Source organism: Poecilia reticulata, chromosome 4, assembly GCF_904066995.2.
Source record: "Poecilia reticulata chromosome 4, P_reticulata-male-v2, whole genome shotgun sequence".
Classification (NCBI taxonomy): domain Eukaryota; kingdom Metazoa; phylum Chordata; class Actinopteri; order Cyprinodontiformes; family Poeciliidae; genus Poecilia; species Poecilia reticulata.
This window is the reverse complement of record NC_088833.1, coordinates 3,422,461-3,444,499: the sequence shown is the minus strand read 5'-3', so window position 1 is coordinate 3,444,499 and position 22,039 is coordinate 3,422,461. Positions and strand designations below refer to the sequence as shown.

The window sequence follows — 22,039 nt, the reverse complement described above, 5'->3', positions numbered from 1 at the left end:
ATCCCATTAATTACCAGAAATGTATTTATTTTACACTGTTGGAGAACTTTAGCAAACAACCAACCAAGGAACACAACAGACAGGTCAGAGGAAGACGGGATAATTTAAGATTTACTCAAAAATGAATCAAATAAGGTTAACAATTTAAAATGACATTAAACAAGAAAATGTCTGAGAAAATACAAAACACTGTAGACAAGAGAAAATGGGATTGGAAATAAGTGAGTTCCTTCTTGTGATGAGAAGAAAAGCGTTTTGTCTCAGACTGTATTGTGATTCGTGTCATCAGGCGGTCGATGCCTTCATCCTCACAACCCGCACTTCTTCACGACTCCTCTTCACTAACCATACAGAGAGACACCAATCAGGAGGCTGTCATTGGTTTTAGCTGTAAAGTTGCCAACACAATGGATAACAAGATCAGGAAAAAGTTTTAATTAAAAAATAGCAAGGGACAGGGAAGGAGTTCAGTTATGCTAGCTTGACTATGACAATCTGACATGTAGATGTGCTGCTGAATTTGGTGTTTCGGTTCAGTTTAGATCGTCAGTTGAGCAGGCGATTAAATTAGCTAATCAGCCACAGCTGTCAGATTAGCTAAAGTTAATAAACGGTTGTCGTAGAGTTGACCGTTAGTAGCAAAGCACCGCATCTAGTTTCTCTAAGATTTGGCGTGTTATGTCAGCAACTTGACCGCTAAAACCAATGCTAGTCAGCTAGCAGCAGGGGGCGGGATCTCACCCTGCAACATGTCTATAGATCCTGCTGTGAAATTAATGACAGTCATTGAAGAAAATGAAATAATTCAAAATGAAATTGCTAAATCTATGACTAAGTTTGCTAAGTAAATGATTATAATACGTCAAATTTCAGTTGAAATTACATCACATTTCAGTTTATTTTAATAAGTGCAGGTTCATCAAATCGCGTTTCATTTCCAGCAGATTCAGAGTAAAGCTCTACAGTTTTTGCAAGTGTATCCGTCGGGTGCGTTTGTTCTGGTTGGAGTGGATTTGTGCTTTTCCATTGGGAACAATGATTTTGCTTGTGTTTGTGGCAGCTTGACCTCTTCCTTTCTCTGCCCCTCTCACACACACAGGCGACGGTTCCTGAATGGGGTTGGAGGTTAGCAGTCGGTTACACGTGACGAGTCGTAGTTAATTCCAGCAGCACAAAGGAAACTGTGGGGGCCGGCAGATACAGGCTGCTCACGCATCATCCCGTCCCTGCAGCAGAAACAAAACACATCAACGGCCTTTCGCCAACTTACAGCTACTCTAACAAATCCAGTGCAATAATATATAAATATTCCCTATTTGTCTTCAAAGACCTTTTGAAAAAGACGGTTTGTATTGTTTTGTGAATATCTACTACAGGAAATGTATGTCATTTTCAAAGCATCACCATTTTATGACTAATTTTAGGTTTGAAAATAAATGAAAGAGATAAACATGTTTCCTCCTTTGGAAAATTATGTAAAAATAAAACTTTTTCCAACCAAAACCAGATCTAAAAATAGATTTCATGTAGTTTTAGTGTCATTCATGGATGGATGAATTATGTTAACATTTATTAAAATTAGTGTATTTTGCAAAACTGCAATGGAAACACTGTTTTTGCATCACACAAGTCACACGATCAACAGGAAGTTACTACTGCTGGAAACAAAGACAGGAAATGGTAGGAAAATTGTTTTTTAATGACATAATCATGAGCAAACTTATTCACATGATTATTATTTTGCATCTTATTTAACAGAAATGCTGCAAAATTTTATTTTTTTTGACATTAGCAGAATATTGACAAAGTTTTGCTCATATTTTTCATGGAAACTGGCGAGAAAGTTGAATTGGACCAATTTAGAATTACAATGTAACTGTAATTAAACACAATGTGTTGCTTTTTTATCTAACCTACAATATTTGGACAAAAATGATGAAAATGTTATTTTGACAAGTGGCTCACAGCCACAAATTAAAGAAAAACGCTGATTTTTGGATTTACTTAGTTTTTTAATTAAATTTCTGTTCAATGTTCTCAGCTTTAAACTAGTAAACAGAAAAATAGACACAAATTTCAGATCATGATCATTTTCAGCTCGCTGCACAAAGATTCTGTAGATTTCTCAGTTTTTTACGCCTCTGTTCAGTTTTAATCGCTTCAAACTTTGTTGCAAACAGGATAAAATGTGATGAAGAGCAAATGTTTGTGTGTGAACCGCACACACACAGAGTGTGTGTGGAAGTCTTGATGCTCGTCAGTGGTGTGTGTGTTTACTGATTAATCTGTTATCCATCACTATCATCTCATCTCCGCCCAGCAAACAGAGGCATCAGTGACTGATCACCCTGATTTCAATCAACAGAAAACACTTCATCAATCGGGTCGAACACACTAATGTGGTTTGAGAGTGTGGACAAACAAATGCCAAGTGTGTGTGTGTGTGTGTGTGTGTGTGTGTGGATGGGAGGAGGCAGAAGTTGGGTGGAGGGAGCAGTGATTTCGTCTGATGCAACAGAGTCGGTTTCATGACCCGCGGAGGTGAGGATGAGGATGAGGATGAGGAAGAGGAAGAGCATGGAGTCTGAAGTGACACACAAGCTGTTGGTTCTGCTTCCCTCAAGCGCGGCGGTGCGATCGTTTACACTCGGCTGCTGGCCGCCAGCGGCTGATACTCTGGTTGGTTCAACACTAACTAACTAACTAACTAACTAACACGACAAGTTAAAAAAAAAAATCACAGAAGAAGAAACTTCACAGACATCATCTGTTAAAATAAGTTATTTCAGCCGCATCGTGTTCATATTTAGAAAAACTCTATATTTTTAGTAGAGGAACAAACTCCACATTAAGAGTGTTTTTATTTTTACTAAATCCTGTTTCCATCCCTTAATAATCTTAGTACAACGGAGCATTAGGACCAAACTAAAAAAACTAATAAATTATGAGAATAAAGTCAGAATATTACATCTTTATTCTCAGTATGAGACAGATAATCTGTGAAACGATCAGTTTCCTCCCTGAAGAAATGCGCCAAACCCAACCAATCAGAGACAGGAGGCGGGGCTGAGTGCTGTCAATCATCCTCATGTACTCATTGCTAAATGTAACTTAGTTACAGGAGAATGGTTTATCAGCTGTCATCTGTGGCTATGCTAATTAGCCTAGCATTCACAACAAGAGGGGGATGAGCAGCGCCACATGAGATTGTGATTGGCAGCACTAAGACCCGCCTCCTGGCTCTGATTGGTTGTTTCCAGTTTTTCAGACTGTTTCACACCAAACTGCAGCTTTAACATTTATTTAGACAAAAGACCACATAGCTGTGAAAAACATTTATCAAACAATATTGACTCATATTAATGTTAACACAAAGGAAAGTTTGTTTAATGAGGTAGCATTAAAGTAACATTGATATTAATGCTTCCATACAGATTGTAGTTTTTAAAGGCGCTGCTCTGAATATTTTTTTACAGTTTTTCTTATTCACCTGGATTCCTTCTGATCTGCTTCTCTTCACCTGGAAACAGTTTTACTGTGTGTGTTGGAGTGAGAAATGTCAGCATCTTCTTCATTTTGCTGAGCCGAGACGACGTTCCTCCATCAGCATCACCTACAGGGAGAAACAGGAACAGTGTTGGCGACTCCAACTTTCAGACGCCGACGCACACAAACACCAAAAACCTCAAATATCTGGCAGGTCCGTCTGAGCAGAATAAGTAAAACAAGGTTAAACTGTTTGGCAAAAAAATATGTTTGTAGCACTGCTGGACAGAAATACGTCAAATTCTTAAAGACTAAAGTAAAACGCGACACACGGATGGAGGTGCAGCAGAGCTCTGAACTGTCAGTCGAGTCAATGCAATTTCTACACACACACACACACACACACACACACACACACACACACACACACACACAATTCAATCATGTTTCTGCTGCAGCCTGGGGGAACTTACTGTGGAAACCTCACTATAGTGGAAAATCACCTTTTCCATGTCATTTTGCTCAGAAGGACCTACAGAACACACACACACACACACACACACACACACACACACACACCCTCTGACTAAATTTGCACAACGAACCGAGCGATCAGATTTTTTTTTAACTCTTTGTGGTGCAGATCTCACACTTTCATGCCTATCCCAGCCAGAAGAGCCAGCAAAGGAGGCGACTTTTATGCAACCGTGGAAAATAAAATCTGGGCCTCAAACAGTTAAAAAGTGATTTTCATGACAACTAAAGGTTTTCTGTGGAGGTTTTACACCAACAGGAAACCAGGTTTTCACAAAGTCTGCTGTGTAAAGCCTTAGTGTACACATCCCTCTAACTGCAGCTTATAAACAGACAAAAATAAATTAAATCAAGTAGAAAAAACGGTTCATTTAGATCACAGGTTGGAAACATGAAGCAGAACAGGATTTCTGGTTTTTACAGTTTTATTGTCAAAATTTAATTCCTTAGAATCTTTCACCATCAATTTAAATCTTTCAGAACAAATAAAACACAGTAAAATCAAATGGAATATGATCGTTGGGAACCAAGTGCTTTAAGATTTTTACCAAACCTTTTATTCTCTAAATAATTATTTTTTTCTCATGTTTAGTAAGTTTTTTTTTCCTGTCATTTTGATTTCTGCTCATCTCACCTGGTTTATAAGGAACAAATATTTTATTCCAATGACCTTAAGTTAATAAAACTTGACATTTAAATCTAAATATGTTGTTTGAAAGTTGTTGAATTGTGGCAGATAAATCTTAGGTACATTCACATCGGCCATGTTTAGTTTTTAAACCTTCAGTAAAACTAATTGCCTAATTTTTTATACAAAGTGGCAATATTTATAGATTTCATCCTACTTGATAGCTTTCATTAAAAAAACACATTTTAACAGCAGCATTTATGTAAAATTAAATTATTGACCAATATAAAAGAAAAGATTGCTCAGTCCTCTCTTGCGTCGCTACAGAAACCAAACTGTTTATATATTTATATCCTGAGAAAATATATAAAAACATAATCAGTTTAAAAATAACCATATTCTATAGCGATCAGGTAAGAAATAAGGACGCTACGACCACGTAGTGACGGATTCCTGCCTCCCGCATTGGACCCGGATGTGCGGACGTGACTCGGTGACTCACAGTAATGGCCGCCTGCAGCAGCGCAGCGTTAGCTGCAGCTAGCAACCATCAGTGGAGAAATCCTACAATACAGCCGCTAAAATCTGACGCCGCTCCATTTGTGTTTACATTTTGTGAAGAAGGAAGTTGCGCTCAGTGTTTTCTTCAGATGTTTTTGTGTCGTTTCCTCCTGTAAAGTGCTTGTTGCAGCGCCACCACAGGTGAGGAGGGGAACGGGTTTTTAAATTAGTTTGGTTGGTTTTGACTGAAAATGTAACAAATGTTGCAATTTTGCTCCCAAAACGAACCAAATCTACCGAAATATCAGGTGTGAAATCAGCTTTAGTAGACATAAACTTTTGAATTTGAAGAAATAATAAATACATTTCTTTCAGTATTTTGGTGCTTATCAAACTCTGTTGATCTAAAACAGAAAGAGTCAACTTTAGGAATGTTCCTAATGAGATTAAAATGTCAGTTTTCAGAGGATGTCTGAATAAAATCTGAAGTTATTAAAGTTTCCAACAGAAACCTGAATTAAAAAAAAAAAAACATGAAAGTACTTCAGAAGTGGTCAGAGTACGCAAAAACTGTACCGCCTAAGAGTAGCATTACTTCAACATGTTTCTACTAAAATGATAGTAAAAAGTAGCCATGCAAGAAATGACTCAAGCAAGGGTTAAAAAGTATTTGGTGGAAGTTTATGTACTGAGTAACTGATCCAATTATCAATCATTCAATATTTAAAAATGACATCGACAGACAGACCAAAATACATAAATATAACCCAGAAATTTTACTCTAGTAAGAGTAGAAATACTTCATAATAAAATTACACACATAATTTTATTACTTGAGTATAACAATGTATTCCTAAAAGGACATTTTTCCCAAAAAGTTGCTAGAGAAAATGGAGCGAGTTCCTGCAGAACTGGAATACTCTGAGCTTCAGGTTGAAGCTCACATTAGCAATCAGAGCGTCTCAGCTGTAGAGTCCTGAGCTGCAGCGTGTCGTGAAAAGGGAAAATGATTTTGATCATCTTGTCAGAATGACTTGAACTGCGTCTCCTGAGTGTGTTTAGGAAAACCGGGCCGAGGATTTCTCCTCATAATTGTCTCGTTTATCATTTTATTACAGCGAGCTGTCCTCCAATGATTATCAGAAAATAATTACTCTGAATTATTTAAGGAGCCTCTCCATCACTGAGGATGGTGTGTGTGTGTGTGTGTGTGTGTGTGTGTGTGTGTGTGTGTGTGTGCGTGTGTGTGTGTTAGTTCTGCATTTAAATAGCATTAAGTAATCTGAAAAACAAGAAGCTAAATTGTCTTTGTGGATTTGTCGCTCATTTCTTTTGCCTTTTGAGATCATTTTATACGTTTTCCTCTTGGTTAAAAACTGAACATATATGTTGAAATTGTAAATATTTGTTTTAATTGACAGAAAAACAAATCTGAGGAATAAAACATGAGAAAATAGTCCTGGATAATTGGATAAAGAAAGAGGACAACATGGCTCCTGCAGCAGCGTGTGTTGCAGCTGCAGTCTTTCTGCATGGAGTTGTTCTCTCTGTGCACACGGTTCCTCTCTGGGTACTCCGGCTTCGTTAGCAATGCCGGCTCCCTGACGGCGCTTAGTTTACACCTGATCTGCACCTTGGCTTAGTTTATAAATCACTGAAGCTGAAAATGAGCCACTTCAGTTCCGGGCAACACATTTACATCTTAAATGTATGTATTTTTGTACAGTTTTGGCTTAATTACTGCCTTTACTGTGTTGTCTTTTCAGCAAATAGCATTTTTTTATTCTGCATGCTCAAATTAATTAATGCTCAAGTTAATCGATTAAATCGATTAAAATCCTGTTCAGAACCAGTTTATGTCTTTTCTTTAAATTACTCTTCAAAAACACAAAGTCTTACCAAATTGTTTGATCTAGTTTCTAATGCAAATATCTTAGTACACTAGAAATTAGACAAAACTAATTTACAAATAACATTTTAGCAAGACATACAAGCTTATTTTAGTAAATAACTCCTTAATATTGATGAATTATCAGTAATTAACGAGGTCCACTGGCAAATAATTTCACTTTTAAGACAACATTTTCCCTGTTGTCAAAGTGAAATAATCTGTCAGTGGAACTAGAACTGGGTTGCTAGGTGACGGGCTGGGCTTGGCTGGGGTTGCTAGGTGACGGGCTGGGGTTGCTAGGTGACGGGCTGTCGATTTTGAAGTAAGTGGGATAATCTGCCAGTGGAACTAACACTTTTTTAATTAACAATAAAGATTTATTATTTACTTTAAATAAACTCATATCTTGCTAAAAAGTTACTTGTAAGTTAGTTTCGTCTTATTTCAAGTGTACCAAGACATTTTCATGGGGAACTAGTCCAAAAATAGGTTTTGTGTTTTTGCAGTGTATGGACTCCGTCCAGTTATTTTTTTTTTTATTTCCTTTGGTTTCAAATGTAGAGACTAAATTTAATCTGCTGGAGAAATGAGATTTATTTACGTTCTGTCAGAGGGAAACTAAGACGTCTTCATCGTCACAAAAACAAAACTCTTCTCTGCTTCTGTGGCTTGTGGATTCGTCTGAACCCGCGCCTCCTCCCCCCAACTCGCCCCGGACCCCCGCTCTCTCTCTCTCTCTCTCTCGCCCCGTCCTCAGGGCAGAAGTAAACCACGCCTTGAGGCCCTGCTCCCATTGTGCGCCCTCTGCTACTTCTGTTTGGGGCCTTTGTGCGCCGCTAATCAGCCGTGGGGCCATGCTTGGCCCCGAGTGTGTGTCTGTGAGTGTGCGTGAGTGTGTGTGTCTGTGTCCCTTGCCCTCATTACGTAGCCACACTGGGAGGCCAGCATGGGAAGTTTCTGCTGCGCTACACCACCCCCTCCACCCTCCACCCTCCACCCGCCTCCTCCATCCTCCCCCTTCGCTCTGAGCCTTGGACACTTTGTGAGCTGAGCTGCACCTGTTTCACAAACTTTTACCGTCATGCAGAGACTTTTTTCACTGTGTTAATATACATTTGTATATAGTCAGTGGTAATTATATGACAGTGAAATAAGGTCACTGTAGATATAAAAAAAAGAAGAGTACATTTCTGACAAAAAAAACAAATTTTTACAGTGCAAAAAAATTGGCTAGAAAAAACTAGACATTTTATATTCTCAAAAATGTTCCAGAATAAAAACTTGGAAATGGTTGAGCTCCAAAAGTCCAAATTTTTCTAGAGAATTTATTTGAGCAAAATTTTGAGAAAAACAAGTTGGAAAAGTCTTAAATTTGCTAGAAATTTTTACATTAATTTCAGAAATTTGCTAAAAAAAATTAAAAAAAAAAACTTTGCCCAGAAAGTCAAACATTTTTGTAAATTATTTTTTTGCTTGTTCAGATGTTTTCATCTCCAGAAGACTCGTCTGTAAATTTTCTTTTTTTCTGAACAGGATTTTTCTGTTTTTCACACAGCTTGTTTTGGACTATATTTGTTTTAATGAAGTTTCACTCTTTAAGGTTTTACTGTTTCTAGTGGCTTTTATTTGATAGTGAATAGAAAGGAAAGGGAGAGAAGGTCAAAGGTCACCGGGCCGGGAATCGAACCTGCGACAGCCGCATCAGGGCCTCCATATGTGGGTTGTGCTTAACCCCTGCGCCTCCACGTTTCACTTTTTCATAATAATTTTTTAATTCTCATGTCTGCGTTTTGTTCAGCTCAACAATAAAATTCAACAGATTAAAAAAAGTTTTTCTATTTCCGTAGTTTATTTATCTTAACTGTACTTCATGTGTATTTTGTGTTTCCAGTTTTATCTGGGATGAAAATATTTTGTTAAGCTTTAACTTACAGATGATTTTAGGTTTATTTTGCGTTCTGAATACATTTAACAGTAAGTGAATCGTCTCTTTAATCAGTCTCTAAAAGCAGTCAGCTGGGCTCAGTGAACCGTCCATTCATCCATCCATCCATTCATTCATTCACCCGCTGCGTGCCCCTTTACCCTCCTGTCCCTTCCCTCTCTTCCTCTCCTTTACCTTTCTGTCAGTTGTCATCCCTTCTTTTCAGGCGGCTGCCCCGGCTCTCCTTCTCCTCCTGATGCATCACCTGCCTCTGGCTGAGCGTTTCTCTGTCGGTTTGAGCCAATCAGACTCTCAGCTGAGTGACAGGGTGATCTATTCATGGCTCATCATGACTTCACAGGAATTACACGGACCCCCGCGCCGTTCTTTCCAGAATACTCGCCCTGACCCCAACAGCTGCTTCTCCTAGCTGAACTTTGAGCAGGTTGGTAGGTTTAAGGGCGATAAAACATTTTTGGCAGAAATTCTTTCTTAAATACTGAGATTTTAGTTTGTTTTATGGCGTCTTGTCTCTTTAAATCCAAGTAAGCTGCTGCTGGCCACGCCCACAAACTCAACGGTCACACTGGCTGCAAACAGATGCACAATAATACAACCGTACATCTTTGAAAAGCAGCAGTGGAGCCTCCTGCACAACCAACAAGAATGCAGCAAGTGGTTTTCAGATGTTAAGTCAACAACAAAACACTTGTGTTTTCCAGCAGCCATTGTACAAGTGTAAATTGATTATACAAACACACAGTCATGGAGGAGCCAATGGGTTCCAGTGTGGGACTGAGATCGTCCCTCCACCTAAACTACCAGAGTTTTCCCTTCCTGAATCCTCTCCTCCTGGCTGCAGGTCACCAACTTTGTCGGCTTACTGACCCGAACGACTCATAACGAGCTGCTACGATTGTTTCCATTTTCTCTCAAATATAAGTTAAGGGAACTTGAGGAACTGCTTCAGAATGGAAATGTTCCTCCCCAGTTCATCCAAACTTCATTTACTCTCATATTTATTCTGTAAAGTTGCTCTGATGTCACTAAGAATCCACATGTTGAGGTGATGCATCGTTTTATTCACCAGGTTAACAAAACGTTTCCCCAAAGTTTCACATCACCTGTAGCATGACTGGTGAAGACCAACAGCTCTCACACAACAGAGTCGGTTCACTGAATGTATAGAACAGAGCAGAGCAGAAGCCCTGCAGTCTGATGCTCTGCAGGGGCCGTTACAGGGGCTGTTACAGGGGCCGTTACAGGGGCTGTTACAGGAGCCGTTCAGGCCATTACAGGGGCCATTCAGGCCATTACAGGGGCCGCTCAGGCCGTTACAGGGGCTGTTACAGGGGCCGCTCAGGCCGTTACAGGGGCTGTTACAGGGGCCAAACAACCTCCTGACAAGTTCAGCTGTTTAAAACTAAACTTACAATCTGGGATCTTTTCAAATCCACAAAGAAAGAAGGTAAAAGTGGAATCAGGTGCAGCTTCGATGATTAATTATCTCAAGTTTATCAAAACTAAAACTGTACGATGGAAAATGGATGAGGGACAGCTTTTAGAAATTGAAAAATAGTTTTTACAAACATAATAAAGCAGCATTAAAGGATTATGCAAAGCAGCTGTGACCTCAAAGTATTAATTAAATGTTTTGTAACTAATTAGTAAATAGAAGAACTGTGTTTTCCTCTGTTTAAGAATAAACTCTGATAATCGATAATGACTCAAGGATTCATAAGCTGTAATAAAAAGGTATTAATTTCTTCAAAATTCAGTCAAAGTAGTACAAGTTTACCAGAATTCAAAATACTTTGTGTCACAATTTTTCTGTATTTAATTCAATAGGACAAATATCAGTTTTAGAGGATAATTTTATCAAATGAATCATGACTGGATTTCAACTTTGTAAGCTTGAAATGTGAATATAAACATTTTCAGAAATATGTTTTATAATGTCAAACCAAACATGAATGAAGATTCTGTTATGCAGATTTTGATATTCAGGCTGTTTGGTTTCAAAATTTAATTTAGTTAAACTATAAGCTGCTTGTGCTTCGGTGGAAAAATAATTTTACGTTTAATAATTTAATAATTTATCCAAACCGTTGTCATGGTAACTGTGTTGATGTACGTAAATAGTTTAACAACCTGAAAACTCTGAACGGGATTTTTAAAGAAAAAAATAAAACATACAGAAATAATGAAGTGTATTGATTCAGTACAATGCTGCATTATTACAAATGTGTTTTTCTTTGTTATTATCAGACTAATTACATTTATTCAATTACATTTACTTGAGTAACTTTTTTGGAAAAAAATAAGTACTTGGAGTATTTGTACTACTCTGTACTTTTTACTTTTACTTGAGTATTTTTGTTATAAAGTATTTCTACTGTTGAGTAAAATTTCTGAATTTTCTTCCCACTGAATGAAAATCAAACACGTTTTAACCAAAAATTCACGAGACAGACTCAGACCTGAAGTTTCTCTTAAAGTTTTATACATTTTTTTATTTAAAGAAACTGATTTGGAACAAAATACTATTTGGTTTGATTTTGTTATTTATATGAATTATTGTCGTTTTGGTTTTTAAAATACCTAAATTTCCACTTAACTTTATATTTTGGTGCGTCTGATGATGTAATTTTACATAATAAATGATTGATCAGTACTTTAATAGATTTTTTTCCCTAAATACTTTTTACTCTCACTTGAGTAAAATATGTTGAAGTAGTGCTACTTTTACTTGAGTATAATTTTTGGCTAGTCTGCCCTTCGTTGGTTATTATTATGTTTCTGTATGAGAGTTTTTGTTTTCTTCAAGCTGCTCCTTTTCATTCAAAAAATAAAATTAAAATGTTGCATAATTTCTGGAGTATCTGCGTTGTTTCGTCTGTCGCACTGAGACAAAACACGATTCCTGAAACGGTGAACAAAACAGATTTAATGCCAGATTTCTGCTCCGTCTTCAAAGATCAGCTGCACATCTTTAATCTATAAGTTGGTCTCCGGTACTGGCAGAGCCTCTGCGTGTTGTTTGCTCTGCTAAGTGCTTACATGTTCCTGATTATTGCAGACAGATTGCTCTTCAAGTGGGGCTTTAACTCTGGAATCGTATTGTGTAATATCTTAAAAGCGACTCTATTATGGCGTTAAGGAAGCGTCGAAAACGGGCAAATAAAAAAGGCTAAAACCTCCCACTTCGTTCTAATGCAGGACAAATACAGAGATTTAAACGTTTCAATGCATTTTCAAACATCTGGATAAAAACTGGCACATTTTCATTCTCCACGATGGAACAATAAAGCCGAGATTTAAAGCCGTAATTTGAAAGCTGAGGATAAATAAAGATCTCAGAATAAAAATGAAAACCTGAACAGCTAAAGAACTTTATATATTTCTCTACGGATCATTTCAGTCAGGAAATCACCAGATATGAAATGGCTCATGGCGTACCGTTACTAAAAAACGTGATACAGTGAAGAAAATCATCTTTTTAACTTTTGTCTGATTGAGGCAGTTTTATGAGAATTACGCTGTCATGTGGACTGAACGTTGATCTGAGATGAAAGCATGAATCATGTTTACTTTCTACCAAAGCTGAGTTCATAACTCTCCCCAAAACAACAGCACAAGTCAGCGGTAATAACTGTTGCATAACAAGCAGTTATTACAGGAGGCGTTAGCTGTAATAACTGTTGCATAACAAGCAGTTATTACAGGAGGCGTTAGCGGTAATAACTGTTGCATAACAAGCAGTTATTACAGGAGGCGTTAGCGGTAATAACTGTTGCATAACAAGCAGTTATTACAGGAGGCGTTAGCGGTAATAACTGTTGCATAACAAGCAGTTATTACAGGAGGCGTTAGCGGTAATAACTGTTGCATAACAAGCAGTTATTACCGGAGGCGTTAGCGGTAATAACTGTTGCATAACAAGCAGTTATTACCGGAGGCGTTAGCGGTAATAACTGTTGCATAACAAGCAGTTATTACCGGAGGCGTTAGCGGTAATAACTGTTGCATAACAAGCAGTTATTACAGGAGGCGTTAGCATTCAGACATGCTATTCAAAACAAGGCTGAGTGATATTCATACACCTTTACACTCACTTTTCTTTGGAAACTGCAAAAACAAACTATTTTGTCTAGTTTCTAGTTCAAATACTTTGTCACACTAGAAACTAAATAAAAGAACTTAAAAGTAACTTCTAAAGCATGAATGTTTGGGGTAACTTGCTAGCTAGCTAGTTCTGCTGCACTTAGCGCCAACGTTTCTTCTTCTTTGTTTTAATGGCAGTTAGCAAACAACCAATGAAAACATTACTGCCACCAACTGGTAAGGATAGTGAACTACATTTTACTGGCTGCAAGTGAGAGTGGCACTACTTCATCATATTTTTACTCAAGTAAAAAGTAGCCATAGTTACATTTACTCAGTTACATTAACTTGAGTAAATCTCTTTAAAAAAATACTTTGAGTATTTTTACTACGCTCTACTTTTTACTCTACTTTAGTAAAATTTATCCTAATTTTCTACCCACTGAATGAAAAACAAATGTTTTTTATTGAAGGAAACTGATTTAGAAGCATTTTTCCTTTTTCTGATTTTGTTGTTTTTTTTTTGTTATTTATATGAATTATTGTAATTAAAATATGAAAATTTCCACTTAACTTTACATTTTGGTCCGTCTGATGATGTAATTTTTAGATATTGAGTGATTGATAATTTGATCAGTTACTCTGCTCTATTGAGTCACTTCTTGGACAACTACATTTTACTTTTAGTTGAAGCACGTTGAAGCAGTGCTGCTCTTCCTCTGCGTGTAGCTGCTGATGTGCCAGATTTGAGGCGCGTATTTGGTGTTTTTCTGGTTTTCCTCTGAGATTTCACGGCAGTGAAAGTGAGCAGAGTTTGGGGAGAGAGGAAGGAAGGTGGAGAGAAGAAAGGAGAACACTTCAGATTCCTGCTTTATTCCCTCCAAACTTGTAATGTAGGTTTGATTAGCAAGCATGTAATGTACTTTACCCCCATGGCTGGAGACGGAGCAGCGGGGGAGGCGGAGCGGGATGGAGGCAGAGGTATAGCAGGAAGGAGGAGGAGGAGGCATATAGGCTGCCAGCTCAGCAGGTCTCCTCACCCCCCCCACCCCCCTCCACTGCGCCTCCTACATTTTATTTCTCCATGTCTTCAAAACAAGATGCACCCCCCTCTTTAAAACCTAACATCACCTCTGTCTGGGCACACACTGCACCCTAAAGCCCCTCCTATAGCTGCACCATGCTGGGTAAGTGCAGGGTGTGGGTGGGGTAGGAGGAGGTTGGAGGTCACAGGCAGGAAGAGTTTTTCTTTTCTGGGGTCGGACTGAGCGGGGTGAGGAGTTGCCTCCCCACTAACAAGTTGGATGTCTGCATGCAGGAAGTTGTTTGTGCGTCGACACAATGCCAGTTTGTTTGAATCCAGCAGGGAAAAGTCAGCCGTGTTGACACTCAGCTGCTTTCAGGGTTAAAGGCTAACGAAAATGTTGAGGCAGCATCCGCCCGAGTCTCGCTTTTTAGGAACTAAAGACTCATCAGGAAAAGTGTAAAAATTACACCTGAATATCAGCTGTACACTGCAAAAACACAAAATCCTACCACGTAATTTTAGTCTAGTTTCTAGTACAAATCTTAGTACATTGGAAATAAGACAAAACTGACTTGTACGTAACTTTTCTGCAAGACATTGTTTTAAAATCAATCCCTTAATTAATAAAAACAGAACTTCGTCAACATTCAATAAACTTAAAACAAGTTCCTGTCTTGCTGAAAAGTCATCTACTAGTCTTATTTAAAGTGCACTAAGATATTTGCACTAGAAGACTTTGAGATTTTGCAGTGATCTTTATTAAAATATAATTCTTAAAACCTTTACAATGTGAAAAACCAGCTGTATTTATTTGACCAAGTAAGAAAACTACATGAAAACATTTAGAAATGTTTTCCAAGTCTTGTTATCCAAAGTAAAACTTTAAAAATTGATGAAAAAGTTTTAGTTTCTCTGGCAGATTATTTCACTTCTAACATGACATTTTTTCTGTTATAAATAAAATAATCTACCAACAGAAACTGGAGCTTTTTCATCAATATCAGGGAATTATTTACTTAAAATAAGATCATTTATCTTGCTCAAAGTTAGTTTGGTCTTATTTCAAGTGTACTGAGATATTTGAGCTGGAGCGTACCAAATTTACTTGGTAGGATTTTGTGTTTTTGCAGTGTGAATTTAATCAAACCTCCTGGCTCTCTGTAAATCAGATCCAGTAGAAACCCGAGGGAACGAGGCGTTTCCCTCCCATCATGCCTCGGCTTCCCGTTCCCCCTCTCCCTGGCTGCGCCGTCGGCTCAGGCTGTGAGCAGAGCGACGTTAATGTGTGGAGACACCTGACAAGCCTGCTGGCCTTTAGGGCTCAGCCTAATCACTCCGGACCCGAACCCATCGGGAATTAAACCCGCAAAACCAAACAGTCGCTGTGGGAGCCGGCTGGCGTCTGCAGCTGAAGGAATGGAAGATACAGAGTCTGCATCTAAACGTCAAACTCTGATCATGAAACGTTTTCACTTAAAAATCATAAAAACACAAAACATTAACAAATATTATTGGTTTAGTTTCTTAATACATTTGAAATGAAAACTTACAAGTAACTTTTCAGGAGCTTGTTTTAAGTGAACAATTCATTAATATTGATGAAAAAGTTCCAGTTCCACTGGTAGATTACTTCACATTGTCCCAGTTTATAAGTGGAATAATCTGCCAGCTGGTATTTTTCCATAAATATTAATTATATCTTACTGAAAAGTTAATTATAATTTAGTTTTGTCTTATTTTATAGAAACTAAACCAAAATTACTTGGTAAGATTTTGTGTTTTTGAATTTATCGTATCGTTTATCATGTATGGCGATACATTTCTTGCCATGATGAGATTTTGATTTATTGTTATTGCAGTAAATTCCAATTGTTTTAAAAAAAAACTACAACTGTCCTTATTGTTATTTTTTTACCTTTTTCCCACAGTTTGTTCAGTAAAGCTGTACAAATAAATCTGAAAATATGATTAAATGCAGAAACTAGAAGTTTTGTGGGGCAATAATTGCTGTGACCTTAAAATGCAAGTAAAATTATGCAAGTAATAAATTAGGGGGTTTTTTTTTACCGCTTTTATTGTCATCAACAAAGTACCACAAAATATTGTGATTAAACTTTAAGTCCTACACAGAGGCATAGAAAGAAACGCTACATAACTTAAATAGAGGCTAGGAGTCGCATCAGAAGCGTCTCCGCAGCACGTTAGCGCCAACATTAAAGCTTTAAAATCCTGTACTAATTCAAAATGAATGTGGATTTTAAAGTACAGTAGCTTGTTAACTCGTATCTGTTCAGCCACGCAGGGCCACTCTGCCCCTCTCTCCAGATGCCCTCATTAATTTTAGATTGGCTCTAAATGAGTCTCCTTCATCGAGCCCGAGGTTTTCTAAATTAGATTCATTTATATTTAAATTGTGAAACAGGCGTGGTTAATGAGAGAATCGTTATTTTTGGGGGTTATTTCAGATGTGCTGATAGTTTGGCTGTGTGAACTTAAACCACCAGAGGAGTAGAGAGGCCTGCAGTGTCAGCTTCTACTTCTGTTTTCTATGTTTTAGGTTTTTAAAGATGCTAATGAGAATGTTAGCAGGATAAACGCTACAATATTAAACATCCTTAATTGGGTTAGAATGGGTTTTATATTAAACATGTTCTTTACGTCTTTTGTAGCAAATAATTAGGTGGTGAGATTTCTGTGACTGAGTTTAAAATATGTTACAAGAATAAAGTCTAAATATTCCGGAAAAAAATAAAAATAAATCATATGTAACTTCACTCTCATAATTTTATGACTGTATCTAAACATTTTTATTTTCTTAATATGGCAGCCACACTTCCCTGTTTACACTCGCACGTGAAAATGGCTGCAAACAGATGCGTAATTATACAACCATACATCTTTGAAAAGCAGAAGAGGAGCCTCCTGCACAACCAACTAGAAATCAGCAAGTGGTTTCTGGTTGGTAAGTCAACAGCAAAACTCTCGTCTTTTCCAGCAGCCATTGTACAGCGGTAAAGCCAGCTCGAGCTCCGCTTGAGTTGCTTGGTAACAGCTTACGGTTGCTAGGTAACGAGTCCCTGCCTACTAATTTGTGCCGTTACATTTGAAAGGTTTTTGAAACGGCAAATTTTCCAGACACCAAAAAACATGAACTTATTGCCAAAGAACAGGCTGATTGTTTCTTTTTAAGCACTTGCATTGTTTTTATAAGCAGCAGAGATCCAGATAGAAGTATAAAAAAGAACAATATGTGAATTTTGCATAATGGATCCGCTTTAAGAAAAGCCGTTTTTGTGTCGTTTCCGTCAGAATTAAGGCGAGTCCATAAACACGACCTGGTTTGTTTCGTCTGTTTACACCTCATGTGTCATTTCCAGCACATCTGTGCAGCTTGCTGCTCCACATGTGCCAAGCAGCAGATCATCAGACTCGTGTCGACCCAACAGGTGCCTCCATCAACACGGCGGAGCAGCAGGACGCCTCCTAAAAACAAACTGCTGAAAATGTGCTGAAAATGCCACATCTGAGAAATAAAGAACACGAGCAGGAATCCCACCCACCACTCATAAAAAAGCCAAATCACAGAGCGCTTTACAGCTGTACGTCTCCTCACAAGGCGTCCCATAGCAACGCCCCGGCTTCCCCCGTCAGGAATCTGCTGTTAGGAATCTAAGTGCCAGGCGTTTAAAACCCGAGGAATGCTATTGTTCTGGTCACAGCTGCAGGACCGCTGGCCCGGCTGCTGCTGGGCCGGAGGAAGGAGGGCGGGGGCCGCGAGGTGTGAAACACACAACTTTACGTGTTTTAGCGCTTTGTGGCCTCATGACAAAGCAGCAAATAGTTGACAGCAAGTCGACACATTCCTCCTGGCCTGGACGGTTACAGTGGCTCCATAACCTTTGAACTCTTTCTCAATTTTGTAAAATTACCAACACAAGGTTCAGAGTGGCAGATATTTGTGTTTCATCTGTGGAAGAGGATTAGGGACACTAAAAGAAATATTTGACTTTAATGACTGACTTTTGATCTCAGAAGATTGAAGTCAAAATTCTGAGACAAAAGTCAGAATGACTGTTTTCCCAGTTGCCCTCATCGTCTTCAGTATTAACCCTTTTCAAGCAAATATAACAGAAAAAAATCACTTTTGATGTCTGGGACTCTTTTGCATGCAAGCTGGAAAACCAGCACGCATTGTGCAGCGTAAGGCGATGGCAGCATCATGCTGTGGGGATGCTTTAGCTGAGTTTAGAAGACGACAAACGGAGCAAAAATCCAATCAGTTTAGTGATTATAAGGCGAACATATGAAAAGATCAAAGGTCGTTTACATTTTAAAATCCTGACTGGACATTTGTCCACTCAGTCTGCTGAGAAAAGCCAGAGGATGAAGAGGAGGATGAAGACACTTGTAGCAGGAAGAGGATCCATGTTGGTGAAGCTCCTGTTCCTCGTTCATCACAGCGAGAAGGAAGAGATTCTCCGTCTCTGGAAATGACCATCCAGCTGCTGGTTGGAACAAAGCCTGGCCTTCTTCCAACCGCCTGACTTCATCAACACCGAGCCACGCTCAATTTGGAGCGCAGCGAACGCTGCAGTGTGTGTGTGTGTGTGATGCACCTACCTGGTCCCAGTTTCTGCCGTCTGGTTCAGTCGCTGCCGGGGCGTGTCTTTAATCTCATGTTACGTAACTGGAAAAGAATGAAGTCAAACAAATGCAAAGTGAGAAACTGACTCATGAATTTGAATCCAAACTCAAAGTATTACCAAATATTTTGGTCAAGTTTCTAGAGCAAATATCTTAGTTCACTTAAAATAAGAGAAAACTAACTTCTAAGTAACTTTTCATCCAGACATAGCATCTTGTTTTAGGTCAGAATTGATGAAACTTTCTAGTTTCACTGGCAGATTTTCACTTATAACGTGGAAAAAACATGTTATAAGTGAAAATCTGCCAGTGAAACTGGGACGTTTCCTCAGTATTGACCTAAAACAAGTGAAAAAGATCGTAAAAATAAATATGAATCCTCTGGTTTAAAAAGGTTAATTTAACTGGCAATTTTAGTGCAAAACATTATTATTAACCATGGTGGCCATCTTGTGAAAAAAACTCAGTAAATGATTCCTGTGGGTCCAGTTGTGTCTGATTTGACACCAAAAGTATTAATCTGTGATAAATATGAGCAAATTTAGTGGAAACATAAATCTTCCTTGTTCCAAAACATCAGAGACCCTGGATCATCTGTACCCAGGTTGGTTCTTTTATCCACATGTGGAAGGTTTTGCTGAAACTCTGAATAATCTGCAGCAGCATGTAGACCAACAGAAAGCCCCGATTCCCACCTGTACATTCACTTCTGAGGCGTGATCAGCACACAAAGCGCGTTTCTGCTGCATTTATCAGCGAAGCTGTGGGTGAATTCACAGATAGGAGACGGATTTATAAAACACTCGGCCTTGGTGAAAAGCTGCTGAGACTAAAAGGTCAGAGATCGTTGTGAATCCTTGTTCGCTCACAATGGCTCCCAGTGTTTCCTGATCCAAGGTTGTGTTACCAGGCAACAAATACAGTTCAGGCCGAGTAACTTGCTGACTCTTTCCCTCCCTGCGTGAACTGTGGCAAAGTTTCTCTGCAGAAAGTCGAGGCTTGAATTTATGTAAACGTTCGGCTAAACCACGAGGAACAGTCTGGAGATTCTCCTTACAGACGCAGAGCTGCAGTGGAAACACAAACTGAGCCTCGGCCTCCTGTAAATCATCTGAACAGTTTGCAGGACCTCAGCCACCCCCACTTCGCTGCCCCAAAATAAAATAAAAATTAACAGAAATGAACAGAAACACAAACGCAGCGACATAAAGAAGTTTAAAGCAGAGAGAAGCAGAAACGACGGATCGTTTATGTGTTTAAAGTTTAACAGCAACAGAAAAGTTCATTAAATGTTAAAAACTGATTGAAAAGATGTATTTTTGCAAAAATGTAACACTTATTGAGTAAATTTACTCATTGGGGAAAACCACAAATAATTATTTGTATAAAATGGATTTAGAGCTGGTTTGTTTTTTTTAATATAATCTGAATGTTGGTGAATTTAAAATTCATGACTTCCTGTGAACTTTATGAATAAATATAATGTGATACATTATCCGTTTCATTAGCCACGTTTAAAAATGGGTGTTACAAAGAACATAAGAAAGCCATTGTTGTTGTTGTTGTTAATTTTATCGCTGAGTGCTTTTACACGGACATGCCGGTCAAACTGTAATAAAGTTTAAAAAAAAGACAAACAAAACGTCAATACTTAGTATTGCAATATTCAATAAAACACAAAATTAAACATAGATTTAGGAGCTTGGCTTGACTTGGCTAACAGGTTATAAAGCAAAGTTTACTCTTACAACACTTCGTAATATAATAAATGTCAGCATTCAGCAAACAGCAGCTAGCATTTGGCTAATTAGCTCTAGCAAATTCACCAAGCGCACGTTCAAAACAGATAAATACTTATCTCCTACATATTTACAAATTAATATAACTTACCACGTAGGCAACACTCATGAACATTAAGATTTGATTTTATGCCAGGTTCGGCTTTTTAGTTTAAGCTAACGGTAGCATAAGCACACTACTGGTCCGCCGTTCGTTTTCTTCTTCTACACATTAATTCACGTACTAACACTAAACAACTATAGCGCCCCCTAGTGGACCTGGAGGAGTGAATCCAGCAATGGGAAAGACGGGAGAACATGAGGACGTCTGTGTTGATCTGTGAGAGTTAATCTACAGGAGATCAGAACCAGAGAACTGATTCAGATTAATACAATAAGTCAACTGAAAACTATCAGAAACAAATAATCACATTTTATCTTAACTGTATATTTTGTCCCGTTTGATGATGTAATTTTTAAATTTTAAATGATTCATAATTTGATCAGTTAAGAGTTTTTACTAAATACTCTTTTTGAGAATGTAAAAGTCTAAATCAGCTACTTTTTGCTGTAAATCGCTCCAGGAGTGGAAATATGTAAACTATTAACACTAGAATAGTGTTATATTCTAGTGTTAATATATTCTATTAACACTCGTATAGTGTTAATAGTTTACATTAACACTATTCTAATGAGACAAATGCACAAAGCAAACAAACAGTTGGCTTTAAGAGCATTAAACCTTTTATGAAACCAACTAAACTTCAAAATAAGCGATAACAAATCAAATCTTTACATTTCTGTCATTTTCCCAGCTGGTTTATCGTGATACCTGTCAGCAGTCAGGTGAAGTTCGCCGCACCGTGAGGACAGAAGTGTTTGCAAAGCGTGTGGCTGCTGGGTGAGACTAACTGAGGCCTTTCTGATGCCAGAAAACGTTTCATGTTTACCGTATTTGACTTTCAAATGGCGCAACGGACTCCAGCGCCATCAGAGCAACAAAGATGGTGTACAAACAAGAGGTCTCACTTTGACACAAGCTGTCAGCGTCTTTGTCTGGTGCATTTTTTTGTTAAAATTATTTGTTTTTGATTCAGTGAAGTTAATCAGAGTGAGGAGATGATCCAGAAATGTTGCTCAAGTAAGAGTTTAAAGAGTTTAGATACTGAAGTAAGTAGTAAGTGATACAAAGTAAAAAAAAAAAATTCCTAAAAATAAAATATTTTCATAAAGTTGATGGATAACATAAATTTAAATATTAAAACAGATGCTGTGATCAGTTACTCTGTCCTAAATCAGCTTTTTTGTCAAATACTTTGATAAAAATGCTGATTTAATTTTACTTCAGTAAAACTGAAGTAATGCTACTCTTACTTTAGTACCTCTGGTTTTATATTTATGGTTTTAATAGTTTTATGGATGTTTTATCTTTCTGTAAAGATTGTGTCTAAGATATAAACTCAAGATTACAAAAGAGCAAATAAGAAACGTGTTATTAAGAATTCACTGGATTTAAGTTTAT

General features: G+C 38.0%; 1 protein-coding gene and 1 long non-coding RNA gene across 17 annotated transcripts in view; one reads left to right on the top strand and one right to left on the bottom strand.

Moving 5' to 3' along the window:
* Nucleotides 1-2,558, top strand: part of LOC103463118 (uncharacterized) — a 151,182-nt gene extending 148,624 nt beyond the window's left edge. The window contains exon 5 of the long non-coding RNA XR_014087210.1: nucleotides 2,471-2,558. This is a non-coding gene — a long non-coding RNA (uncharacterized LOC103463118). The remainder of the gene's footprint in view (nucleotides 1-2,470) is intronic.
* Nucleotides 85-22,039, bottom strand: part of LOC145551394 (uncharacterized) — a 200,076-nt gene continuing 178,121 nt past the window's right edge. For 11 of the 16 annotated variants that reach the window (XR_014087203.1, XR_014087204.1, XR_014087206.1 and 8 more), the window contains 3 exons: nucleotides 18,716-18,782; nucleotides 3,491-3,613; nucleotides 85-1,226 (listed from right to left, as the gene is read on the bottom strand). Coding sequence is in view for 6 of the 16 variants with exons in the window: in XM_081606009.1 (XP_081462135.1) it covers nucleotides 18,775-18,782 (8 nt within the window). In the remaining 10 variants the exon portion in view is untranslated. Of the gene's footprint in view, nucleotides 1,227-3,490; nucleotides 3,614-18,715; nucleotides 18,783-20,629; nucleotides 20,832-21,349; nucleotides 21,699-22,039 lie in introns of those variants that run through there. The other 5 variants (XM_081606010.1, XM_081606012.1, XM_081606014.1 and 2 more) reach the window with 3 other exon arrangements.